Consider the following 25324-nt stretch of genomic DNA (forward strand, 5'->3'; position numbering starts at 1 on the left):
TTAAATCGATAAGATCGGCTAAAAATGGAGGAAGGGAGACAAAACAGATTATTCGTTGGCGGGGATAATGTAAGACAGGAAACATGTCTGTAGCAATGGTTTTTCGAGTTAGTTGATTTTTGTTTTTGTATGTTAATGCGTTGAGGGTGTTTGCCTATTTAACTGTTTTCTTGCTTGTTTGTGTTTGTGTTTGTGTGTGTTTTGTTGTTGTGTTTGTATATGTTACAGTCAAATCGGGAAATCAGGTATTTCACGAGAATGTCTGAAAGTTTAGGCATTCACGGTAAATACCTGGTTTGATCAGGCAAATCCGGAAATGACTGAAATTGTTTAGGCACTATCGGTGATTGACTGAAATAGGCTGCCAGGCATTATCGGAGAATGCCTACAGCGCTCACAATCTGTGTTTCTGGTGAGAGTCAGAAAGCATTTCAGCACAGAAGCCTACTATAAAACTTTGAATGGCTGGGGTCGTAAAAGGGGAAAAAAACAAGTCGCGTAAGGCGAAAATACAACATTTAGTCAAGTAGCTGTCGAACTCACAGAATGAAACTGAACGCAATGCAACGCAGCAAGACCGTATACTCGTAGCATCGTCAGTCCACCGCTCATGGCAAAGGCAGTGAAATTGACAAGAAGAGCGGGGTAGTAGTTGCGCTAAGAAAGATAGCACGCTTTTCTGTACCTCTCTTTGTTTTAACTTTCTGAGCGTGTTTTTAATCCAAACATATCATATCGATATGTTTTTGGAATCCGGAACCGACAAGGAATAAGATGAAAGTGTTTTTAAATTGATTTCGACAATTTAATTTTGATAATAATTTTTATATATTTAATTTTCAGAGCTTGTTTTTGATCCAAACATAACATATTTATATGTTTTTGGAATCAGAAAATGATGGAGAATAAGATGAACGTAAATTTGGATCGTTTTATAATTTTTTTATATATTTTTTTTTACAATTTTCAGATTTTTAATGACCAAAGTCATTAATTAATTTTTAAGCCACCAAGCTGAAATGCAATACCGAAGTCCGAGCTTCGTCGAAGATTACTTGACCAAAATGTCAACCAATTTGGTTGAAAAATGAGGGCGTGACAGTGCCGCCTCAACTTGCACGAAAAGCCGGATATGACGTCATCAAAGACATTTATCAAAAAAATGAAAAAAAAACGTTCGGGGATTTCATACCCAGGAACTCTCATGTCAAATTTCATAAAGATCGGTCCAGTAGTTTAGTCTGAATCGCTCTACACACACACACACACACAGACAGACACACACACACACACACGCACATACACCACGACCCTCGTCTCGATTCCCCCCTCTACGTTAAAACATTTAGTCAAAACTTGACTAAATGTAAAAAGACAATGTGCTATACGAGAAACTCACAATAAATTCGTTCTCAAGGCCGGCTATGTAAAAACAAACTCCAATCACTCCGAACTTTGCGAGAAAATCACAATAAATTCGTACCCCCCGCGGGTTAGGGGGAGTCCCATATTGGTTGGGACTAGAAAGAATTTACCCGATGCTACCCAGCATGTCGTAACAGGCGACTAACGGTTCTGTTTCTTCTCTTCTTTTGTCTTATTTCTGCCTTTCCAGTCCTTTCACCTATATTTCCTTCCAAGAAAACTCTCCCTACTATTCCCTGCAGTTTTCCAATTCTTTTCTTGTTGTCTTATTTCTACCTGACTGGATCCATCACCTTTATTTCACTTACCAAAAGTCTTCTTTTCCACATCCTTATTTCTCTGCACCCCGCATGTCGTATGAGGCGACTAACGGATTCTGTTTCTCCTTTTACCCTTGTTAAGTGGTTCTTGTATAGAATATAGTCAATGTTTGTAAAGATTTTAGTCAAGCAGTATGTAAGAAATGTTTAGTCCTTTGTACTGGAAACTTGCATTCTCCCAGTAAGGTCATATATTGTACTACGTTGCAAGCCCCTGGAGCAATTTTTTGATTAGTGCTTTTGTGAACAAGAAACACTTAACAAGTGGTTCTATCCCATCTCCCCCCCCCCCCCCCCCCCCCCTCCTTTCCCCTATCCCATCTCCCCGCTTTCCCTCGTCGCGATATAACCTTCGTGGTTGAAAACGACGTTAAACACCAAATAAAGAAAGACAATAAATTCGTGCTCGTAGTCTTACACACGCGATATTGTTACACTCGCGGTAGTGACCTGCACCCGTAAAAAAACAAACTGCAATCACTCCGAACTCAGTGAAATGGGGAAAACGATGAATAGACAATGTGCTAGAAGAGAAATTCATGCTCAAGGCAGGCGAGGTAAAAACAGACAAACCCGTTTTGCCTAACAGTCAGGCAAAACGGGAAATTTGCACAAGTAGTTTTTAGTCATTTCCTGATAGTGCCTAAAAAAATTCAGTCATTTCCGGAATTGCCTGATCAAACCAGGTATTTACCATGAATGCCTAAACTTTCAGACATTCTCGTGAAATACCTGATTTCCCGATTTGACTGTAACATATACACTGTAGTGGATGTTCCTTGTCATTTATTTCTGTTAACATGTTGTGTTGTCTGCTTTTGTGCCTTGGTAAAGCTTTTCAATTACAAACCTTTGGTATAGTTTTATTCATGTACATTCCGTTTTGCCATGTAATACATGGTATGGTGTCGATCTCCTTCATTACAAACGCAGAAGAAAAATTGTTGAATTGAATTGGAATTTTGACCTGGATCATAACGGAAATAATTAATCAGAGTTTGAAATAAATGTGTTGCAGTTACAATGTTTATTGTTTGCTAGCTTTTACACAGTATGCGTATGTTTATAGTTCCTTCAAGTGAATATCTGTTTTCGGAAACTTTATTAAAATACATTTAAAGGAACACTCCTTTCTGTTAAACCTTCACAGTGCTTCCTGTGTCGTGGACGACCCAGATCCTCACAGAAGTTGCTTTATCTTTAAAACAATTTGGAGTTTTTGGTTGAGACTTCATGTAATCCTCAAACACCATAGAATCTAAATTCCCATCAACTATTTTTGCGAAGAATCCTCTTTGTAAACAGACAAACAAACGATAGCGTAATTTGAACAACACAGTCCGGATATTGTAGGGCGTGGAGGTTTCATATGGAATTAAACAGGAATTTCTTTTTGTGATAATTCCCTGAACACCTCCCGCAGTGACTTAAGGGTCAACCAGTCTCACACCATGCATTGAGGCCTTCAAACTGTCGAAGTCTATGACGTTTCAAAGCTGTATCGTTAACAATGCATGTGCAGACCTTAACTCTTAACTCTTAACTCCACCCACCCGTCCATACAGTCAAACTCTGCTAAAACTATGACTCACTGCACAAGTACTCAGGTGAGCCCCAAACAATAGCTCTATCAGGCAACATCTCATCCTCTGGACACTTCTGAAGCACTTTCCTCTGTGGCTCTACTGGCCTCGGAACCGTCCACATTAGACTGGTCAGGCTGAATGTTAGGAGCGCTGTGTATCCTTGGCATTCGATGTCATTAATCCAGCAAATAAGGGCACACATTTGTGGGGCACATTTCCAGTTTGTGGACCACAAAATGAAGGCCAAAACAAAATGTGGGGCACAAAATGTGCGCCATAAAAATAAATGCAAATAAAAGTAGTCCTTAAATAAAATATGAAGCAAGTTTTTGTGGACCATAAAATTTGATTTATCACTTTCCCGAGAAGTCGGTTTTAAGACACTTCCTTAAACGCTCTTCCTTATTGGAGTACATGAATAGTAGTGTTGACGAAAAAACATGGCGGCCGTCGTTCGTGACTGACATTGGAAACAATCTAATATTTGGCAGTTCAACACGTCCACCAGAGAAATATATCGACAAAGAAGTTGAAACACTGGGAACATACCATTACGTCCCAGTACCATTACGTCCCAGTACCATTACGTCCCAGTACCATTACGTCCCAGTACCATTGCGTCCCAGTACCATTGCGTCCCAATACCATTGGGTCCCAGTACCATTGCGTCCCAGTACCATTACGTCCCAATACAATTACGTGCCATTGCGTCCCCGTACCATTAGGTCCCAATACTAGTGAATTTAATTTCTGAGATGTTACTGTAGCAGTGTAGCGACACGTTTTGTAATAAAAGTGCGTTTTCTAATAAATTTATTACAAATCGTGTTCGGATTACACAATTTTTATAACAAAATGCGTTCAACACGATTTGTAATAAAAAATTGTGTCGGTACATAGCAGTATTTCACAAATAAAAATAAAATAAAAAGATGTGTACCGGTTAGTCGAGATGAGGTGAAGTGGAAAAAAATAAAAATAAATAAATAAATAAATAAATGTTTGTGCATGGGAGAGAAAAAAATCCTTCACGATATATTCCGAAACTGTAAAGGATATTGCATGTCAGTTTGTTTGTTTCGAGGCGCTCCTTGCTTTCCTTACAGGTTTTCTAAGGTAACCATGTTCTTTCTTTTAAAATGAACTGAAGCACGCTAACCTAAACCGAAGTGTAAAATTAATATATGCTTTAGCGGTGCTCGACACAAAGAAAAATACCGAAACTGTACAGTACACCGCTTTGTATTCCACTGTATGTAACCGAGCATGACATGACTGTAGGCTTATTTACTGAGTAGACGATGTTTAAACCCGTTTCTGAGAAAAGCTAGACTGACTGTCCAGTCGTCGAACCTTCAGCACATAGACACCGAGACACACAGATAGCGAAACCCATACACGCACAAATGTAGACACAGACACCTACATACATACGTACATAACACACACACACACACACACACACACACGCACACACACACACACACACACACTGCCCAATTGTGTTGGGACGTAATGGTACGGGGACGTAATGGGATTCCTTTATGGGACGTATCGAGATGCAATTTTCTTGGGACCTATCGACAGGCAATTTTGTTGGGACACAATGGTACGGGACGCAATGGCACTGGGACCCAATGGTATTGGGACCCAATGGGATTGCTTAATGGGACGCAATGAGACGGCATTGTTTTGGGACGCAATGGTACTGGGACACAATGGTACTGGGACGTATTGGCATGACCCCGAAACACTGACTGCCCTTCTGAAGGAATGCAATCGGGATGTGAATGGTACAGCTGATTTTGGACACGGTCTGCCTTGAATGGGGAGGTTGGCGATGAATCGCACTGTACACTGCAGGACATTTTCCTCTCACTGATTTTCAATCATCGGTTTGGATCAACCAGCAGGTAAGTTATTGTTTTTAAAATCCAAGACATGACCATTGCAAACGTGGCCTTTGTAGAACTGAGCAAGATGTATGTGTTGTGTATACATGTGTGTGTTACTGAGTAACTGGGTGTGACTGTGATCGAGTCACTGAGTGTGTTTTTGTTGTGTTCTTTTTTTTTTTACTCAAGTTTTTTTGGAATCAGAAAGTAATGAAGATTAAGATGAACGTAGTTTTGGATCGTTTTATAAAAAAAAAAATTAATTACAATTTTCCGATTTTTAATGACCAAAGTCATTAATTAATTTTTAAGCCTCCAAGCTGAAATACAATACCAAAGTCCGGCCTTTGTCAAAGATTGCTTGGCCAAAATTTCAATCAATTTGATGGAAAAACGAGGGCGTGACAGTGCCGCTTCAACTTACACGAAAAAAATGAATATGACGTAATTAAAGACATTTATCAAAAAAATGAAAAAAGGTCTGGGGATTTTATACCCAGGAACTCTCATGTAAAATTTCATAAATATCTGTCCAGTAGTTTACTCTGAATCGCTCTACACACACACACACACACACACACACACACACACACACACACACACACACACACACACACACACATGCACACATACACCATTTTGAGTTTTCGAAAAGGATACCGAACGATGGATCAAATATTCATTCTGAAGAAAATTGTAGACGATATTATCAATACTAAAAATGGTAGATTATATGGATGTTTCGTAGATTTTCAAAAAGCTTTTGATAACGTTTGGCATGATGCACTTTTACTTAAGATATACAAAACTGGCATAAGAGGTAAATGCTACAATATAATCAAAAACATGTATATTAATACAAAGATATGCACACAAATGCAAGGTGGATATTCACCAGATGTATTGGTTAAAAAAGGAGTACATCAAGGAAATACATTAAGCCCAACTCTTTTTAATATTTTCATTAATGATATAATAGATGGAATGCCTGACGTTGATTCGCCATACATTAACCAGAATACAAAAATATCGTGTCTACTGTATGCAGATGATCTAGTACTTCTTTCAAAATCAAAAATAGGATTACAAAATAAGTTAGATTATCTAAATAACTATTGTCTACAGTGGGGTTTGAAAATTAACATAGAAAAAACAAAAATTATAGTATTTTGTCATATAAATCCAAAAATGCACACAATATTTAAATGTGGAACTGATGTAATCAAAGTAACAGATCAATATAAATATTTAGGGGTCATATTCAACAAGAATGGAAATTTTGATACAGCTCAAGATCATTTAAGTAAACAAGGTAATAAAGCAGCACATTCCCTCCGCAGAATTTTCAGCAATCAAAACGTGCAAATAGACACAATGATACATTTATTTGATTCACTTGTAAATCCGATATTAACATATGGCGCTGAAATCTGGTATCCGTTTACGTTTAATAATAAAATAAAACAAACAAATACTGATCATTTCTTTGGATCATGTTTATCTAGCAAAACTCCTCATGAATTTGTTCATATCAAATTTTGTCGATTCCTTCTTGGAGTTCATAGAAAAGCTATGTGGATACCTGTACTGGGGGAATTAGGAAGGTTCCCTTTAGGATTAAAAATGTTATCACAAACAATAGCATTCTGGGCGCATATTCTAGACTCCAAACAAGATTCGTATATACATCAATTATATGACTCAATGTTGCACCATCCGACAGAAACGCCATGGCTACAATTTGTTAGACAATCTCTTTGTAACTTAGGTTTTAGTCACGTTTGGCATAACCAATCTACATTAAATGTACACAAATTAAAGTTTGCCATTGACAAAAAACAACAAGAGGAATATATAAGATACTGGACAAAAGAAAAATCAGATACATATTCCAGACTTAAGTTTTATTCTATGATCAGTAAATCTTACGAAATGCAGTCATACTTAATACAAATTAAGAATAATAAACACAGAAAGATGTTAAGCAGATTAAGGACTAGCACACATTGTCTAAAAATTGAAAGTGGAAGACATCAGAATATCCCTAAAGAAAATCGTCTTTGTATTGAATGCAATGTCATAGAAGATGAAATACATTTTCTAGATAAATGCAATAAATATGTTAAATTAAGGGATGAATTTAAAGAAGATGCTTCACATATCAATATGAAATATGCTAACAAAAATCCAAGTAACTTATTTTTAGAAGACGAAGTTCAAGTTCGTCTTGGCAAATTTGTTACGGATTGTTTTAGCATTGTATAATGCATTATTATTATTATTTGTTGTTTGTTGTGTCAATAACTTTACTGGTTCATGACAATAAACATTATTCTATTCTATTCTATTCTATTCTACACCACGACCCTCGTTTCGATTCCCCCTCTATGTTAAAACATTTAGTCAAAACTTGACTAAATGTAAAAACACGTTTTGAGAAAAACGTGTATTTTTGTTCTGATCTATAGCAAAGACATTCTCGATTAAAGTTTTACTGGAAGTAAGCGTCTGCATGCATTCTGCATTTTTTGCTCTAGTTTCTGTCATAAATTTGGTTCAATGAAAAAACTATGAGCAAATTAGTGGACTTACTGTGTTCTGCCTGGGTTTTCTTGAGACTCTGGTTTGTTAAAAACATCGGCAGATCACAGCAAAGCGGACTTGCTGTGTTCTGTATACTTTTCCGTGCAACAGATTCAAGTCAAAAATGCCTGCCCACATCAAAATAGGCCAAATGAATCGAATATTTGGCCTTATCCCATGTAGAAGTCTAGCCCTATATATGAGAGCCGAATCGGTTACAGGTGAAAGATTGAGCCTTTAAGAATATCTTCCTTCCTGTGTCAACCATCTTGTATATCGCATTCAGGAAAGGAGCATCTTTCCCCCGGGATTCAACCCCAACATCCGCAGCTTGTCTTTATTGACATGATTCGTTATTCGTAACTATATAGACCAGGGATATTAGATCAGCAAAATGCTGCGTTCTGTAATGAGTGGAATGCCTTTCTTGACATGATTCGTAACACAATGTCATAGCTATATAAACCAGGGATATTAATTCAGAAAAATACTGCGTTCTGCATCGGAAGTAGCAAGACTCGATTGTTGGTGAGTGTCAAAGTGCAATGATGCTGTTTATCCCAGGATAAAAACATGGTAGATGAAAAGGGATGTAATGTTATATGAAGTCTTATATCGCGCGCGTATCTCCAGACTCGGACTCAAGAGAGTATCTTTAATCAGTGCCACGCGATGTCTGCACCCAGATCCTGGGAGAATGTGCACGAGAGTATTACCAACTCAGTGGGTGCCAGCTGCGTGCTCGGATTGGTTGAAATCCCGTCTGCAAACCCCAATTCAACCAATCAGACACGGGGGCTGACTCGTGCACACCAGTGTTTCTCGAAGTAATGTACATCCGGGTAGCGATCGACTCATACTGAGTTGTCAGGGAGAAGGTCCATGGCTGTCAAAACAGTGTCGGGGCTATGAAGACAATACGCACTCTACTATATCACAAGTGTCGGGGCCATGCAGCACTGTACAATATCAGAAGTGTCAAGCAGACATGACTGTTTCGAGGAGTTCGCAGAGTAGACACAGGTCCTATAAATCTAAATTCAAAAGCCATTAATGTCTTTGGGAATGTGTTTTGTTCCTCCTTGTCCTCTTCCTCCCCTCTCCCCTTTTCTCCCTCCTCCCCCCTGTCTTGGTTCTAGTCGAGTGATATGTCGGGCAATAACTCTCTATCCGAAGGTCCGCGTTGTTTTGTGACACAAGCACACTACCCATTTGCATCTTGAAATAATAATATATTATCCGCATTGTGTGTGGTGTTTTTCCCCTCGTATCGTTACATTGGGTCACGTTTTGACTAAATGTTATACCATTGACTAGGATTTGGGACGATGGTGGTGGCCTTGTGTGTGTGTGTGTGTGTGTGTGTGTGTGTGTGTGTGTGTGCTTGTGTGTGTGCGTGTGTGGGTGTGTTTGTGTGTGTGTGTGTGTTTGTGAATGTGCGTGCGTGCGTGTGTGTGTGTGTGTGTGCGTGTGTGTGTGTGTGTGTGTGGGTGGGTGGGTGGGTGGGTGGGTGGGTGGGTGGGTGTGTGTGTGTGTGTGTAAAAAGAAGGAGAAAAACAAGAAGAGAAAAAACAAGAAGTGGACGAGGAGGACGACGAAGACGACGGGGTAGCATGAGCAGATTCAAAAGAAGCAAAAATAACATTATTAATATTGCGATAATAAAGCTGAATACTAAAACGGTCATTTACAGGGTGACCCAAACAAATGGAACCCTCGAAAATGCTAATAACTTCTACATTATGTTGACCGAATCACTTTAAATTTGGATGACATAAACTGCAGCCTATGCATGACCCTTCCACAAAGTAACGATGTTGTACTGTAAATTGTACTGCAGTGACTGCTTCGGTTAGTGTGGTTGAAGTCTGAGAGTGTCACACACACACACACGCACGCACACAAACACGCACGCACGCACACACACACACACACACGCACGCACATTCACAAACACACACAAACACACACGTACACACACACATACACACACACAACACCCACACACACACACCACACACACACACACAACACACACACACACACACACTCAAACACACTCACACTCTCACACACACACACACACATTGACATCAAGCAAACAAACACGACATAAACTAGAAACCAAAAGTATCACAGGTCTGAAATATCCACGAATCCTGAATATGGAACATCGTCTCACGCAATATCACGTGAACCCGAGTCTGCTTTTGCACACGCCCCTCCAGCAAACCCAATGACATAAATAGCAACTAACTTTTTGCCAAGACTCAGAAGGGTAAAAAAAGTATACCGACAGTGCATAAGCCTTTCCTCCTCCCTAAAGTCCTGCCATGGCTACTTCACGACAGGTATGGATGTCATGATGTTTGTTTACTTTCTGTTTTGCTTAGTTTTTTCACGGCATAATACATGTATTCTATCCAAAACAACATGTATTTTGCCTGCTCTCACCATGGCTACTTCATGACTGGTATGAATGAAACGGTGCATGTTTACTTTCTTGTTTATTGAAAGTCGCTTGATCATGCCAATGCTGGTTATTCTCCAAGATGCCAGTAGACAGGGGAGGGGACGTAGCTCAGTTGGTAGCGCGCTGGCTTTGTAGCCAGTTGGTCGCTATCAGCGTGGGTTCGATCCCCACGTTCGGCGAGAGATTTATTTCTCGGAGTCAACTTTGTGCAGACTCTCTTCGGTGTCCGAACACCCCCGTGTGCACACATGCGCACGAAAAAGATCCCACGTTCACAGCGAAAGTCTCAGGGCTTGGAAAACACAAAGACACGCATGCATCATCTCTCGTCTCTGATAATCATGATCGTATTTCGATACTTTGACGAGACAAACCCAATGCTGGTGTGTCGAAGAAGACAGCCACAGCGGGCTTGTTCGAATCAAAGTATCACACCATATCTTCAGCGTATTACCAATACCTGTCCCAATATAGACCAGTTGGTCTAAGAGGACGTTAAACCCTAATAGTCAGTCAGGTATGGATGTCATGATGTTTGTTTACTTTCTGTTTTGCTTAGTTTTTTCACGGCATAATACATGTATTTTATCCAAAACAACAGATGTATTTTGCCTGCTCTCACCATGCCTACTGCATGCCAATGCTGGTTATTCTCCAAGATGCCAGTAGACAGGCTTAGAGCGGGAGTTTTTCTTTGTATCTCGTACTTTCTGGTTTGCTTAGTTCTAACACATGGCGTTGGAGTGTGTTGCTACGCTGTGCATGTTGTGTGATATTGCGTTGGGTGTGTAGCGTTGCCATGGTGCCTGAAGATGTTTGTTTGTCTACATTACAATGCTCTGTATGATATAGTTAATTGTCTTACTGTGTTTGAGTTAATGTGTTGTTAAGACACGAATGTGTGGTGCATTGTTGCTGTGTATTGTTGCTACGTGTGGTTGCTAAGGGTTGTTAGGTGTCGCCGAGCCTTTATCATTGCTATTAGAAATAGGTAGAACGAATAACAAATGACTCACACACATTCAGACAACGAATAACGAATAGCTTACAAACAAACGTGCGGTTGAACCACGAAATAACACATAACTGACAGTATCGACATCGCATAGTCTTAGACTAGAGAGAATAACATTCACGGCATACCACACACAACACTGGAAACAGTTAAAAATGTACTGTAGGAACAGTCATACATAATACAACATATACATCCTATTCCCTATTCTATTAGAATTAATGTTGCCATACCTTTAGAGCCCCAGAGAGGGCGCATGCCGAGAGACCAGGGGTGTGGAGTGGGCTTATAGAGAGAGTTCGTAAAAGAGTGCCGGTGTAACACGAGAAAATTACTCCCACGAGATATGTACTCCGGAGTAAAAATTGTGTACGAAAACTTGACTCCCTTTACGAAATAACTACTCCCCCATAACACAAGAAAATTACTTCCAACGACAAGTGTGTTCCGAGTCAACATTTCGATCGAAAATGTTACTCTCCTGACGAATAAATAACGAATAAATTATTCCACCCTAACACAAGCAATTTACTGCCCACGCCAGGTGTACGCCAGGTTTGACTCCCTTGTCCCCTGTCAGTCTCGGTGGTGGAAGGGGTGGAGGGAGGGGTAGCGCGACATTTGTTTGCGCGGGATCACATATTGGCATTATCCCTTCGCCCCCATCCCATTTCGAGTACGAGATTTTTAATGGAAGTAAACAATGTGGGGAGTCAAAATTTGGTAGAGCAGTACATTTTTCGTGGAGTAAAAATGTCTTGTTACACCGGAGAAGAGAGCGAGTTCTGATTCTCACCGTGTATATGAGTTGTTCTTCAGTACTGGTGACAGAAAGGGGGAAAAGTGGTCAAAATTCAAATCTCTAGTTTTGTTTTTGTAATATAGCTTTTCATGAAGCAGAAATACTGTAGTATCTGATGTACATAAGAAAAAATCACTGGTTCACATGGTTCTTAAATAATCTAACTTTTAAAGCTGGTTCTTGTGTGTCTGTGTGTGTGTTTGTATGATGACGATAGGACCCGAAACGGCTGCACGGACTGAGACAGGAATTGCAGAGATTAGAATGTTCTTTGTCACTCGAGTCGTGTCATAGGGTACTTTTGGAATAGCAAATTTGAAAGGATTCTTTAAAAAAACGGCGGAAAACATTATATACCATGTGAGCTATCGAGGATCCTCCCCGTCTGGGCTGTCGAAACATGTATGAGAGGGCAAATGGGCCCAAACGGAGCGCTCATTTAAGGAGGGCGAAATAAGTGAGGGCGCCTAAAATGAGCGCTCAAGTTAAGGATTGATTGGCTGGTAAAAATAGTTAGCCAATCAAATCACATTTCTTAAGATTCGCGCTCCAAAAAGGAGGGCGCAGTTTATTTTGCGAGCTATAGATTCGCGCTCCAAAAGGAGCGCGCATTTATTGAGGGCGCAGGTTATCGTTATGGGGCAAATAGGCCCAAACGGAGCGCTCATTTAAGGAGGGCGAAATAAGTGAGGGCGCCTAAAATGAGCGCTCAAGTTAAGGATTAATTGGCTGGTAAGAATAGCTAGCCAATCAAATCACATTTCTTAAGATTCGCGCTGCAAAAAAAGAGGACGCAGTTTATTTGGCGAGCAATAGATTCGCGCTCCAAAAAAGAGCGCACATTTATTGAGGGCGCAGCTTATCGTTATGGGGCAAATAGGCCCAAACGGAGCGCTCATTTAAGGAGGGCGAAATAAGTGAGGGCGCCTAAAATGAGCGCTTAAGTTAAGGATTGATTGGCTGGTAAAAATAGTTCTCAATTTCTGTAGATGCACGCGCATTTATTGCGCCCGCATGTTTGGATCGCGAGTCAGTAAAAAAACTTGCAATGGAAACATTGTCGGAACGGAGACCATAGTCATTGTTTGCCACCATGGCTTCACGAGAACACAGTTTTAAAGACACCCCGGCTAGATGTAACGGTGATCTCAAAGTGTTTGTAAACAAATTAAAATATTCCACCAGAAGACCAAGAAATCGGGATCGTGTGTGTTGATAATCATTGATCTATTGACTGTCAGTGTAGTGCATCTTATTCATGGCCGTGGTTCGACAATTGTGATGTGCGTGTGTTTGTATGTGTGTGTGCGTGTGCGTGTGTATGTGTGTATGTGCGCTTATGAATATATACATCAGTGAGGGGTTTAGGTAGAATATGTGGGTATGTGTATCAGTGAGAGGTTGATGTGTGTTGTATCGTTTTGTATTTGTGTTAGTTGAATGTTTATGGACGCATTCGCTCCGGGTTCCATGTACAGAAACGGACACTGCAGTAACAGTTGAAGAGATAATGGCTTCACTTTATTGTTTGGCTTCTAGGCCATCTTGGCGGTAACATCGTACAACACTGCGCATGTCTCGCGCGTACATTCACACACATAATAGTGACGTAGTTCACAGTCTATTAATATGTATCATGTGACGATCACATGATAGCAATATCGACACATCCCCTTTTCTTTACATAAACAAGTCCAAAGACTTTTACTGTCCAAACTTCACGGGAAAATGAATTCTCTGCACATAAAATTCTCATTCTCACCATAGTCCAATAGGCTGAGATTATTTTTACGCCTAGATTAATTTCTCACATTCACACTGACTGGACATCTTGACTAGAGCATCATTTCACAACTCCAATAATAACAACACATTCTCTCTCTGGACAATGAAACTTTACTGGACAATAATTCAACGCCTTGAATTAAATTTATCACATTCGCTCACAACGCGGGACATAAACAATACCACCAAATGTTTACTTTCTTCACTGTCTATCTTTTCTCTTCAAACAAAACACACAAACAACAAATACTGAACTGTCTCCTACAGTCTTCAGTCTTTAGGTTTTGACATAGTCATTCAGGTAAGCTGGTGGTTTAACCTGACGTCCACGAGAAGTGATTTGACTTTGACCTGTGTCTGTTTTACCTGCGGTTTGTGACTTCATGAACTTGACTTTGATGCGTTCAGTTTTCTTTTCATTTGGCTGAATCTTCACAGGTGTTTTATTTTCAGGTGTGTTTGTCGCACTCACAGGAGTACTGACTTTGGTCACCTGAGTCTGACTATCAGCTACTGCTCTGTAGTTTTTCACTGCTTGGTCATTTAGCTGTCTCTGCCTATCAAGGTCTGTTTTTCGAGTGATTGTCTCCCTTGGACCAGTGTTGGTCAGTGTTTCTCCAGTTGTTCTGATTTGACGCCTGTTGCGTCTGTATGCTTTACCATTTTCTGTGTGCAGTTTGTAAGACCTGACATCTACCTGTTGCTCTACTTTTGCTTTTGTCCAAGTTTTGCCTAACTTCACCCTCACGGTTTGACCTGGCTGTAGGGTTTCTAGTTCTGCTGTACCTTTGTTATAGCACTTTGTCTGTTTTTCTTTTCTTTTGATCAGATTGCCAGTCACGTTTGTGCACGTCTGCGGTTTTAGCAGAGTTTTGGCTGTAGGAATTCTGGTTTTGGTTCTTCTGCTGAACAGTCTTTGCACTGGAGAGGTTTTCATCACCTCCGATGGTATGTTCCTTAACTCTAGTAGAGCCAAGTACGGATCTGTTTTGCTTTCTACAGCTTTCATGATCAGAGTTTTTGCTTGTTTGACCGCATTTTCTGCCTTTCCGTTGGATTGCGGATAATATGGCGAACTGGTTATGTGTTCGAATCCCCAAGCCTCAGCGAAATCTCTGTATTTGTCTGAGCTATACGGCGGACCGTTATCAGAGATGATCTTATCAGGGATTCCATGTCTGGCTAAATGGGCTTTTGTCTTGTAGATGACTTCTTCTGCTGTTTTGTTCTCAAGGCGATCGACTTCAAAGAAATCAGAGTAGTAGTCTACCACTACCAGGTACGACTTCTCTTGAAAGTCAAAGAGATCACACCCTAGCGTTTCCCAGGGCCTTTCAGGTATTGGGTGGGAAATCATGGGCTCTTTCTGTTGGTTGCTTTGGTGTGTCTGACAAGTTGCACATTTGCTCACCAACTTTTCTATGTCTGCGTTCATTCCTGGCCAATAGACCAGTTCTCTTGCCCTTCTCATGCAACCCTGAATCCCAGTATGAGCCTGATGGAGCAAGTGTAGGACTTTCTCCCTCATTTCTGTTGGTACAATGATCCTTTCTGCCTTGAAACAAAGACCGTTCTGAGTCGATACTTCCTCTCTGAATGGAAAGTAAGGTTGAAGACCTAGCGGTAAGCTTTGTCTCGACTCAGGCCAACCTTCTTGTGTTATTTGCATCAGCCGACACAAATCTTTATCACGTTTTGTTGCCTCTTTCAACTCTTCGAGTCGCCCTTCAGACACGGACACATGCGCGGCCATGTCAATGCTCTCGATTTCCTGCTCTATTTCTGTCTGGAAAATCTGTTCGCTCTTCATTTTCCCTGCTTTGTGTGACCTGACCACAGCTCTGCTGAGCGTGTCAGCGAGATACATCTCTGTACCTTTCTTGTACACCACAGTGTAGTCAAACTTTTGCGTTCTCAGCAACATGCGTTGCAGACGTTTTGGCGCTGCCAACAAGGTTTTGTTGTGAATGGGAATCAACGGCTTGTGATCAGACTCCACCTCAACATGTCTACCATACACATAGCGCTCGAAACGTTCCAGCCCGAAGAGAATCGCAAGCATTTCCTTCTCTATTTGCGCATAGTTGCGTTCAGTTTGGGTCAGCGCTCGCGACGCGAACTGTACCGGTTGTCCATCTGACAACAAACACGCCCCCAGACCGAACTCAGACGCATCACACTGAAGAGTAGTTTTCGCACCAGGGTCAAAAAATCGCAAAACCGGTGGTTCAGTCAACATGCGCTTGATCTCATCAAACGCTTTCCCGTGCAGGTTCTCATCCCAGCGGAAATGCACGTCTTTTTTCACCAGCTCACGCAGAGGCGCTGCGACCTCCGACAGACGTGGTGCAAACTTCTGGAGATACCCTACCATCCCCAGAAGTCTCTGAACCGCCGCTTTGTCTTCTGGCTGCGGAAACGACTTGATTGCATCGACTTTCTTCATGTCACACTTCAACCCGTCCTTTGAGATCACGTGACCCAGATACGAGACCTCAGTTTTCCTGTACTCGACCTTCTCTTTGTTCAGTTTGATGTTCTTCTCGCGACATCTCTGCAAGAACAACCGAACGTTCTGGTCATGGTCTTTTGCTGCTTCTTTCTCTGTGTCTCCCGACCCCCACACAATGACATCATCATGGACTGCGAACACGCCCGGCAGTCCGTTCAGCGCATCATCGACACGGCGCTGAAATTCCTCTGGACATACCGACGCACCGAACGGCATTCTAGTCCAGCGAAATTTTCCGAAAGGGGTTTCAAACGTTGTCAAGAGACTGCTTTCGTCGTCCAGGACAACGTGCCAGAAGCCATTGCGCATGTCGAAATGCGAGAAAATCTTTGCGCCTACCATCGACTCTAACGCGTCATCAATGCTCTTCATGGGGTAATCATTTCTTTTCAATGCCTTGTTCAAGGGTTTTGGATCTATGCACAACCTAGCCTGACCATTGGGCTTCAACGTCACAACTACGCTGCTAATCCAATCAGTTGGTGTGTTCACCGGAACGAGGACCCCTAACTCAAGCAGACGATCAATTTCTGCTTTGACCTTCTCTTTGACAGCTATGGGCCACTGACGACATGGAAGCTTCACTGGAGGAACCGATGGGTCTGTTTCAAACGTTAGCTTTCCGTCCAGAGCCCCAACCTCCCCTTTGAATACGTCATCAAACCCTGTGAGAACATGCTTATCCCCTGTGCCTATGGCTGAAATGTTCTCGACATTGACCGTGATCAACTGCATGTGTTGGCTTGCTCTACAGCCCAAGATATCCTTCACTTTGGCGTTCACTACCACAAAGCGCACTTTGTAGCTTTTGCCGTTCTTTGGATTGACCACAGGCAGAATACGCTCACCTAGAGGAGTTACTGGTCTTTTGTCATACATCAACAAGCGTTTGTTGCTTTTGGTCAGCTTTGTCAACGCTACGTCTCCCGTCACAGTCTTGTACGTCTCTACGGACAAACTGTTGATAGTGGCTCCACTGTCAAGTTGCAACGATGTCGTCACTCTGTCATGTCCAACAAGCATTTTTGCATGCACAGATTTATCAACATCATCAACAGACAAAACATGTTCATCATCATTTTCACTCATCGTCAGAACAAAATGACCATCATCATCATCACTCTCTTCATCAGACATTTCATGCACTTGCCTATCTGAGCTTTGTTTGCACTGACGAGCAAAATGGTTCTTCTTTTTGCAACGATTGCAAGTCTTGCCATATGCGAAACAGTGTTCCTTGCCTTTCTTGTGCGATTTGCCACAATACACACACGCTTTCACACCACTGTCTCTTTCGCCCATACCTCTACCATCATGACGATCATGCTTCGACTTCGGGGTAGCACCCTTGTCCTTCTGACTGTTTGTCTTTTTTCTCACATGCACACCGACACGATGTAGGGCTTCATCACCAGCCATACTCTTGGCCTGCTGGGCTGCTGCCTCACTCACTCTGCAGATCTCAATGCACTTTTTCAAAGTTAGACCTGACTCTTGCAAGAGTTTTTCCCGAACCGTGTCATCTGACAGTCCAATAACGACTTGATCGCGTAGCATCCTTTCTTCGAATGTCTTGAAGTTACAGGAGCTAGCTAGTTGTCGGAGTGCTCCGATGTACGTGTCGATCGTTTCCCCCTTCTCTTGCTTTCGCTGGTGAAACTTGTAAGTCTCGTAGACTTCTGATGTCTCCCCCACACAGTAGGCTTCGAACAAGGGAATTATCTTCGTAATTTTGTCCTTGTCGTCTGCAGCCTCGAAAGGCAAACCTTCGAACACGTCCCTTGCACCATCACTGAGACAAGTCTTGAATACTGCGGCTCGATACTTCTCATCCTGAGAATCAAGACGCGATGCTAGTTCGTATGTCTCCCACGACCGCTTGAACTTGCGCCAAGTCGCCTCCAAACCTTGTGCTGAAAGCTCAAGTCTCTGAGGTAACGGAACTTTGACGGTTACCGACCTCGGCTGCGCTGCTACTCCGTCTTCTGCCATGATGATTCTGACACCATGTATCGTTTTGTGTTTGTGTTAGTTGAATGTTTATGGACGCATTCGCTCCGGGTTCCATGTACAGAAACGGACACTGCAGTAACAGTTGAAGAGATAATGGCTTCACTTTATTGTTTGGCTTCTAGGCCATCTTGGCGGTAACATCGTACAACACTGCGCATGTCTCGCGCGTACATTCACACACATAATAGTGACGTAGTTCACAGTCTATTAATATGTATCATGTGACGATCACATGATAGCAATATCGACACATGTGTGTGTGTGTGTGTATGTGTGTGTGTGTGTGTGTGTGTGTGTGTGTGAGTGTGTGTGTATGTGTATGTGTATGTGTGTGTGTGTGTGTTTGGGAAAATACTGACAATAAAAGAATCTGCCTTCTTTGAGTTACTGATAACAAAGCGCGATAAATATATATCGCGCTTTGTTATCAGTAACTCAAAGAAGGCAGATTCTTTTATTGTCAGTATTTTCCCAAACACACACACACACACACACACACACACACACACACACACACACACACACACACATACACACACACACACACACACACACACATCGCATTTTTACTGATCACATGACAAAACATGCTGTTGTCATTGGTCAACTAGGAACTGTATATCAATTGACATCGCGCAGGAAGTTCCCAGCGAATTTGATATCGCGCAGGAAGTAGTTCATCAATTTTAATTTTGAAGAATAAAATCTCACCTGAAGGAAACAAATGTCTCCCTTTTTTTTAAATCACAAATTTATAAAAGAAAAGTAATTGAATCAGAAAGATTAAGGCGTAAGGGTCACCCAGATTGTCGGACCAAAACTGTTATTTTTTTATTCAGTCACTTGTAATCAATGAATTGGCTTGATATTTGGTAGTTTTCTTCAAAAATCATTATATTTTCAGAAAACATTAAGTTTGAACGCCTAAATTAAGTAGAACAACTGAAAAAATTATTTAGTTCGTAAAAAAATTGGCAAAATAAACCTGCAAAAATGCTAATTTTAGCATTTGTCAATGCACTCTTGGGGAAAAAGTATGTGTCCAATTGAAAAAAAAATTGGCACTCATATTTAAAGCATCATTACCTACAGTATGTTCTAAAAGCTTTCTGTTTTGTTGGAAATTTTGCTTTTAGTAGCATTAGCAAAGAATACTATAATTCTATATATTATTATGATATATCACACAATCAAAAAAATTCTATTTTTCTGATTATCAGCTTCATTTTAGAACAAACTATAGCCAGTCCAGTGAACATTTGATGTGCAAAGTTTCAGTGGAATAGGTGAATATTTAAAAAAGTTGATCATGCAGACAGTGTAGCTGCTCTGTGATTTCGCGCGAACTTTCACCACATAAAACATGATGATTTTCTCAAAAAGTTGACTCTTTTCACAGTAGGCTCGATAATTCGCTGCGAAATTCACTTTCAATGCACGAAAACCGCCATCTTGCCGTCAACTGTAGGGAGCAGTCGTTGTACGGTTGTTGTAAACCAGAGAGACAGGTTAGGCTTATTATTTTCCAGCAGCTCAGCGCAAATAGGATTGTTGTTATTTTAGATATTTCGGCCAGTGATTTTTAATTCCCACCAACCTACTTTGAGCACTTATTGCAAGAAAACTATGTATGCTAGAGACAAAATGTAAACTGCACATGAAAATAGAGATATTTTTCTAGCTTTTGGCAACATCATAATTTAGTATATCTGAAAAACGATTTTTTTCCAAATTCTGGGTGACCCTTACGCCTTAAGCTGTGCAATGAATAAAATCAAACTGTTCCCACCCAGCTTTAACAGAGAAGTAGTAGAACAGAATGTTACAATCTTACCGACTGAGGTAGTTGGAACAGCCATAAACAAAGCTGACCTTGAAAGTACCAGTAGTGGCAGTACTTAGAAAACTGTGAGATCTCTTGCAGTGTTTCAGCGCACATCACTCACAAAAAGGCAGGAAATGAGCAGCCGATTTAAACAGTTCGCACCTGCATGAACCATTGTCCACCTTTCTTAGTCGTAGCCATACAACATCAACCGAACAACTTTCAGCATCTTTCACAGTCACAGCGCCGTCGGAGGACGCCATTTTGGATGTGTCGTAAGCGAGACTGAGCTTCGACAACATTATTATGCAGTCCGCCGATACCGAAAAATACCTGGAAGCTTTCTTGGGCACAGAAAATGAGCCAGAGGACTTCGCTGATACTGCCTGGCGCACTTCAGTTCCTGCCATCGTTCAGAATAATCTGAATTGCCAAATCGAACAGTCAACAAGTCGCGTAAGGCGAAAATACAACATTTAGTCAAGTAGCTCTCGAACTCACAGAATGAAACTGAACGCAATGCAACGCAGCAAGACCGTATACTCGTAGCATCGTCAGTCCACCGCTCACGGCAAAGGCAGTGAAATTGACAAGAAGAGCGGGGGAGTAGTTGCGCTGAGAAGGATAGCACGCTCTTCTGTACCTCTCTTAGTTTTAACTTTCTGAGCGTGTTTTTAATCCAAACATATCATATCTATACTGTTCAAAAAAAGAAACGCATAGCTTGTAATATTTGGTTAATTTAGTTATATGGCTACAAGGATATCCACCAAACTGCAGAAAATGTTTATCTGGTCGTCGACCTTTCGTCCATTGCCACAAGTGAGCTCTGCACGTGACGCATGCGTTATCAGTGGCTACAATGTCAAAATTGCTCATTTGGCATGACCACTCGTCATACTTCAGTGTAATCTCGTGAAACTCGGGGAATATTGAGCTCTCACCATGTCTTCCAAAACCCATAAAAGCGGATTGTTCGCCACAAAGAAATCAGACGACAATTCAGCGACGAAAGATGGCCCGATTGAGCAGAGAAGACCGCCAAATTGCATTGGGTCGTTTACAAGCAGGCCAAAGTCAAAGTGCAATCGCCAGGCACTTCCACGTGTCCCAGAGCACCATCAGTAGACTGTGGGTCAGGTTTCAAGCCACTGGCTCCGTTGCTGACTTGCCACGAGCGGGAAGACCAAGGGCGACAACTGCTGCTCACGACCGCTTCATACGGCTCCGCCACCTCCGGAATCGTTTCCTGTCGGCCTCGTCTTTTGTCCAGGCTCTCCCCGGGCCACACCGATTATCGGACCAGACCGTGCGGAACCGCCTGCATGAAGCTGGTTTGAGAGCTCGCAGACCTCACAGAGGAGCTGTCCTCACCCGCCGCCATCGCCAGAACCGAGTGCAGTGGGGCAACCAGCACCTTCGCTGGACCGTCCGGAATCACTGGAGACACGTGTGGTTCAGCGACGAGTCCTACTTCCTGCTCCAGCGACATGATGGTCGGAGGAGGGTCTACCGGAGAGTAAACGAACGTTACGCGCCCAACTGTGTGGATGAGGCACCCGTTCATGGTGGTGGAGGCGTCATGGTGTGGGGGGCGATCAATACCGCTGGAAGGAGCACCCTGGTGCACGTCCAAGGGCGCATAACTGCCCAGCGATACGTGGAGGAAATTCTGCGCCCACACGCCCTTCCTCTTCTGGCTGACCAGAATGCCATATTCCAGCAGGACAACGCTCGCCCGCACACAGCACGACTCACCACCCAGTTCCTCACCGACCACCATGTCCAGGTGCTTCCCTGGCCATCCATGTCGCCAGACATGAACCCGATAGAACACCTCTGGGATGAATTGGACAGACGTGTGCGCAGGCGAGAAGAAGCGCCGGCAAATCACCGCGATCTATTGCAGGCACTTCAGGAGGAGTGGGACACCATCCCACAGCAAGATATCCGGCATCTGATCCAGTCCATGCCCAGAAGGTGCCGGGCAGTTGTTGCTGCTCAAGGCAGTCACACCCCCTACTGACTTGACAGCCTCGGCACCCAATCGTATTGATTGACTGATTGATTTGAAGATGCAAATGAACTGTGTGTGCATTTAACTGTGTCCATACCAAATTTCAAACAAATAATCTAAATATTGGATTTTCTGTTAATGTTTTCGAAAAAAACCACAAATTTGGCAAGTAGCAACTATGCGTTTCTTTTTTTGAACAGTATTTATGTTTTTGGAATCAGGAGCCGACAAGGAATAAGATGAAAGTGTTTTTAAATTGATTTCGAAAATTTAATTTTGATAATAATTTTTATATATTTAATTTTCAGAGCTTGTTTTTAATCCAAATATATATTTATATGTTTTTGGAATCAGCAAATGATGGAGAATAAGATGAACGTAAATTTGGATCGTTTTATAAAAAAAATATTTTTTTTACATTTTTCAGATTTTTAATGACCAAAGTCATTAATTATTTTTTAAGCCACCAAGCTGAAATGCAATACCGAAGTCCGGGCTTCGTCGAACAGTACTTGACCAAAATTTCAACCAATTTAGTTGAAAAATGAGGGCGTGACAGTGCCGCCTCAACTTTTACGAAAAGCCGGATATGACGTCATCAAAGACATTTATCAAAAAAATGAAAAAAACGTATGGCGATTTCATACCCAGGAACTCTCATGTCAAATTTCATAAAGATCGGTCTAGTAGTTTAGTCTGAATCTGTGACACACACACACACACACACACACACGCACATACACCACGACCCTCGTCTCGATTCCCCCCTCTACGTTAAAACAATTAGTCCAAACTTGACTAATGTAAAAAGAGTACGACTGAGGAAGTAGGCCTAACTGGGACATTCTTCGCTGTTCCTTCGAACTGGCAACTCCACTGAACTTGATAGCCTTTGTTGGTGATCTGTTTCGACCGTATATTTTTGTTCTTTTTTCATTATAAATGCCTTATTTTGTCTGAGAAAAAGAACCAGTTACTGAAAAATAAAAGTAAGAGCAGCAATTAAGTTACAAAAGCAGGAAAAGACAACCCAACATTTCCAACATTAAATACAAGGCAGTAGCCTCCCTTGCGTTTGTCTGACTTCTTAGGTAGGTTTATGATTTCTACTGTTCCGAAATCGAATGCGATAAAATCGTTATCGTTAGATTTGACTGTGATATCAACATTTATCAGTCTGAATGTCTCGAAAGGCTGAATCATATCAGATCTCGGCTTACGCCTCAATCTGATATGATTTCAGCTTTCTCGAAATTCAGACTGATAAATGTTGATATCACAGTCAAATCTAACGATAACTAATAATATATATCTATATATATATATATAAAACATCAGAAATAGTGAAAGAAACAATTGAAAGTCAGCAGAGACTTTCTTCCGAGATTTGTTAAAATCTCTTAGCAGAGAAAGAGAGAAAAATAAGTATCCCTTCACAGACAGCCTATTGGGAGCATCAGACCCTCCTCAAGGGGGACCGAGATTTACAGAGCAAAGTCCCTTTGTGGGGGACGTATCGCAAGGTAATCTAGTCCTGAGGAGGACCATTGTATTTGTACCTAGACCAGACACGTGTTTCGACACTATTGTGTCTCATCAGTGGTCAGGTGGTACTGATGGCGAGAGTTGTCAACCCATGGTATCCAACTAAGAAGCAAACCATTCTCTGAATGGTAGCTTCTGTTGGCATGGGAGACTACCCTCATCTGACAACCCCAAGAGGATATCTGTGAAGGGAAACACTTTGATTTAAGGCCAAAGTGTAGAATATATATTTATTAAGAAAGAATTTAGAAATTTAGACAAGTTTTAACCAAGAAATTAGGTTAAAACAAGGGAAATTTGAAAAAGCCTAAAGGGAGGTAACTCTGTACCAGCCTGCAGATCCAGAAATGGATACGCGAACAAATTAGATCTAATTTTGAAAAGGTTAAACAGGAAAAGCGGTCAACTTTTCACTGCTGTTCAACACAGGACTTGGTAAAGAAGAAGTTTTCTGCTTTATTCAATTGGATCGCTTTAAAGGCGATGCAACTTTCACGGTGACCACATTATAAAACATCAGAAATAGTGAAAGAAACAATTGAAAGTCAGCAGAGACTTTCTTCCGAGATTTGTTAAAATCTCTTAGCAGAGAAAGAGAGAAAAATAAGTATCCCTTCACAGACAGCCTATTGGGAGCATCAGACCCTCCTCAAGGGGGACCGAGATTTACAGAGCAAAGTCCCTTTGTGGGGGACGTATCGCAAGGTAATCTAGTCCTGAGGAGGACCATTGTATTTGTACCTAGACCAGACACGTGTTTCGACACTATTGTGTCTCATCAGTGGTCAGGTGGTACTGATGGCGAGAGTTGTCAACCCATGGTATCCAACTAAGAGGCAAACCATTCTCTGAATATATATGTGTGTGTGTGTGTGTCTGTGTTCTTGGGAGTCAATCAGTATGTGTATGTGTTTGTGTTGGGGGGAGGGGGGGGGGGTGCGCGTGTACTATATTTTATTTCGTTAGAAACATGTACAGAAACATGTTCATTCTATGTATTAGGGGAAGGGCTCCTAATATGGACCACTTTTTACTTTTACATTTAGTCAAGTTTTGACTAAATGTTTTAACATAGAGGGGGGAATCGAGACGAGGGTCGTGGTGTATGTGTGTGTGTGTGTGTGTGTGTCTGTCTGTCTGTCTGTGTGTGTGTGTGTAGAGCGATTCAGACTAAACTACTGGGCCGATCTTTATGAAATTTGACATGAGAGTTCCTAGGTATGATATCCCCGGACGTTTTTTTCGTTTTTTCGATAAATACCTTTGATGACGTCATATCCGGCTTTTTGTAAAAGTTGAGGCGGCACTGTCACACCCTCATTTTTCATTAAATTGATTGACATTTTGGCAAAGCAATCTTCGACAAAGGCCGGGGTTTGGTATTGCATTTCAGCTTGGTGGCTTAAAAACTAATGAGTGAGTTTGGTCATTAAAAATCGGAAACTTGTAATTAAAATTATTTTTTTATTAAACCATACAAAAACAATTTCATCTTATTCTTCGTCATTTTCTGATTCCAAAAAACATA

At 41.5% G+C, this 25324-nt stretch overlaps 1 protein-coding gene across 1 annotated transcript in view; it reads left to right on the forward strand.

Annotated features, from left to right (window-relative positions):
- The first annotated feature begins 10005 nt into the window (after nt 1–10005).
- Nucleotides 10006–25324, forward strand: part of LOC138955781 (uncharacterized) — a 48509-nt gene continuing 33190 nt past the window's right edge. The window contains exon 1 of the mRNA XM_070327316.1: nt 10006–10160. Coding sequence (XP_070183417.1) covers nt 10143–10160 — 18 coding nt within the window. The 5' untranslated portion in view covers nt 10006–10142. The remainder of the gene's footprint in view (nt 10161–25324) is intronic.

This window comes from Littorina saxatilis, unplaced genomic scaffold (genome assembly GCF_037325665.1).
Source record: "Littorina saxatilis isolate snail1 unplaced genomic scaffold, US_GU_Lsax_2.0 scaffold_374, whole genome shotgun sequence".
Lineage (NCBI taxonomy): Eukaryota > Metazoa > Mollusca > Gastropoda > Littorinimorpha > Littorinidae > Littorina > Littorina saxatilis.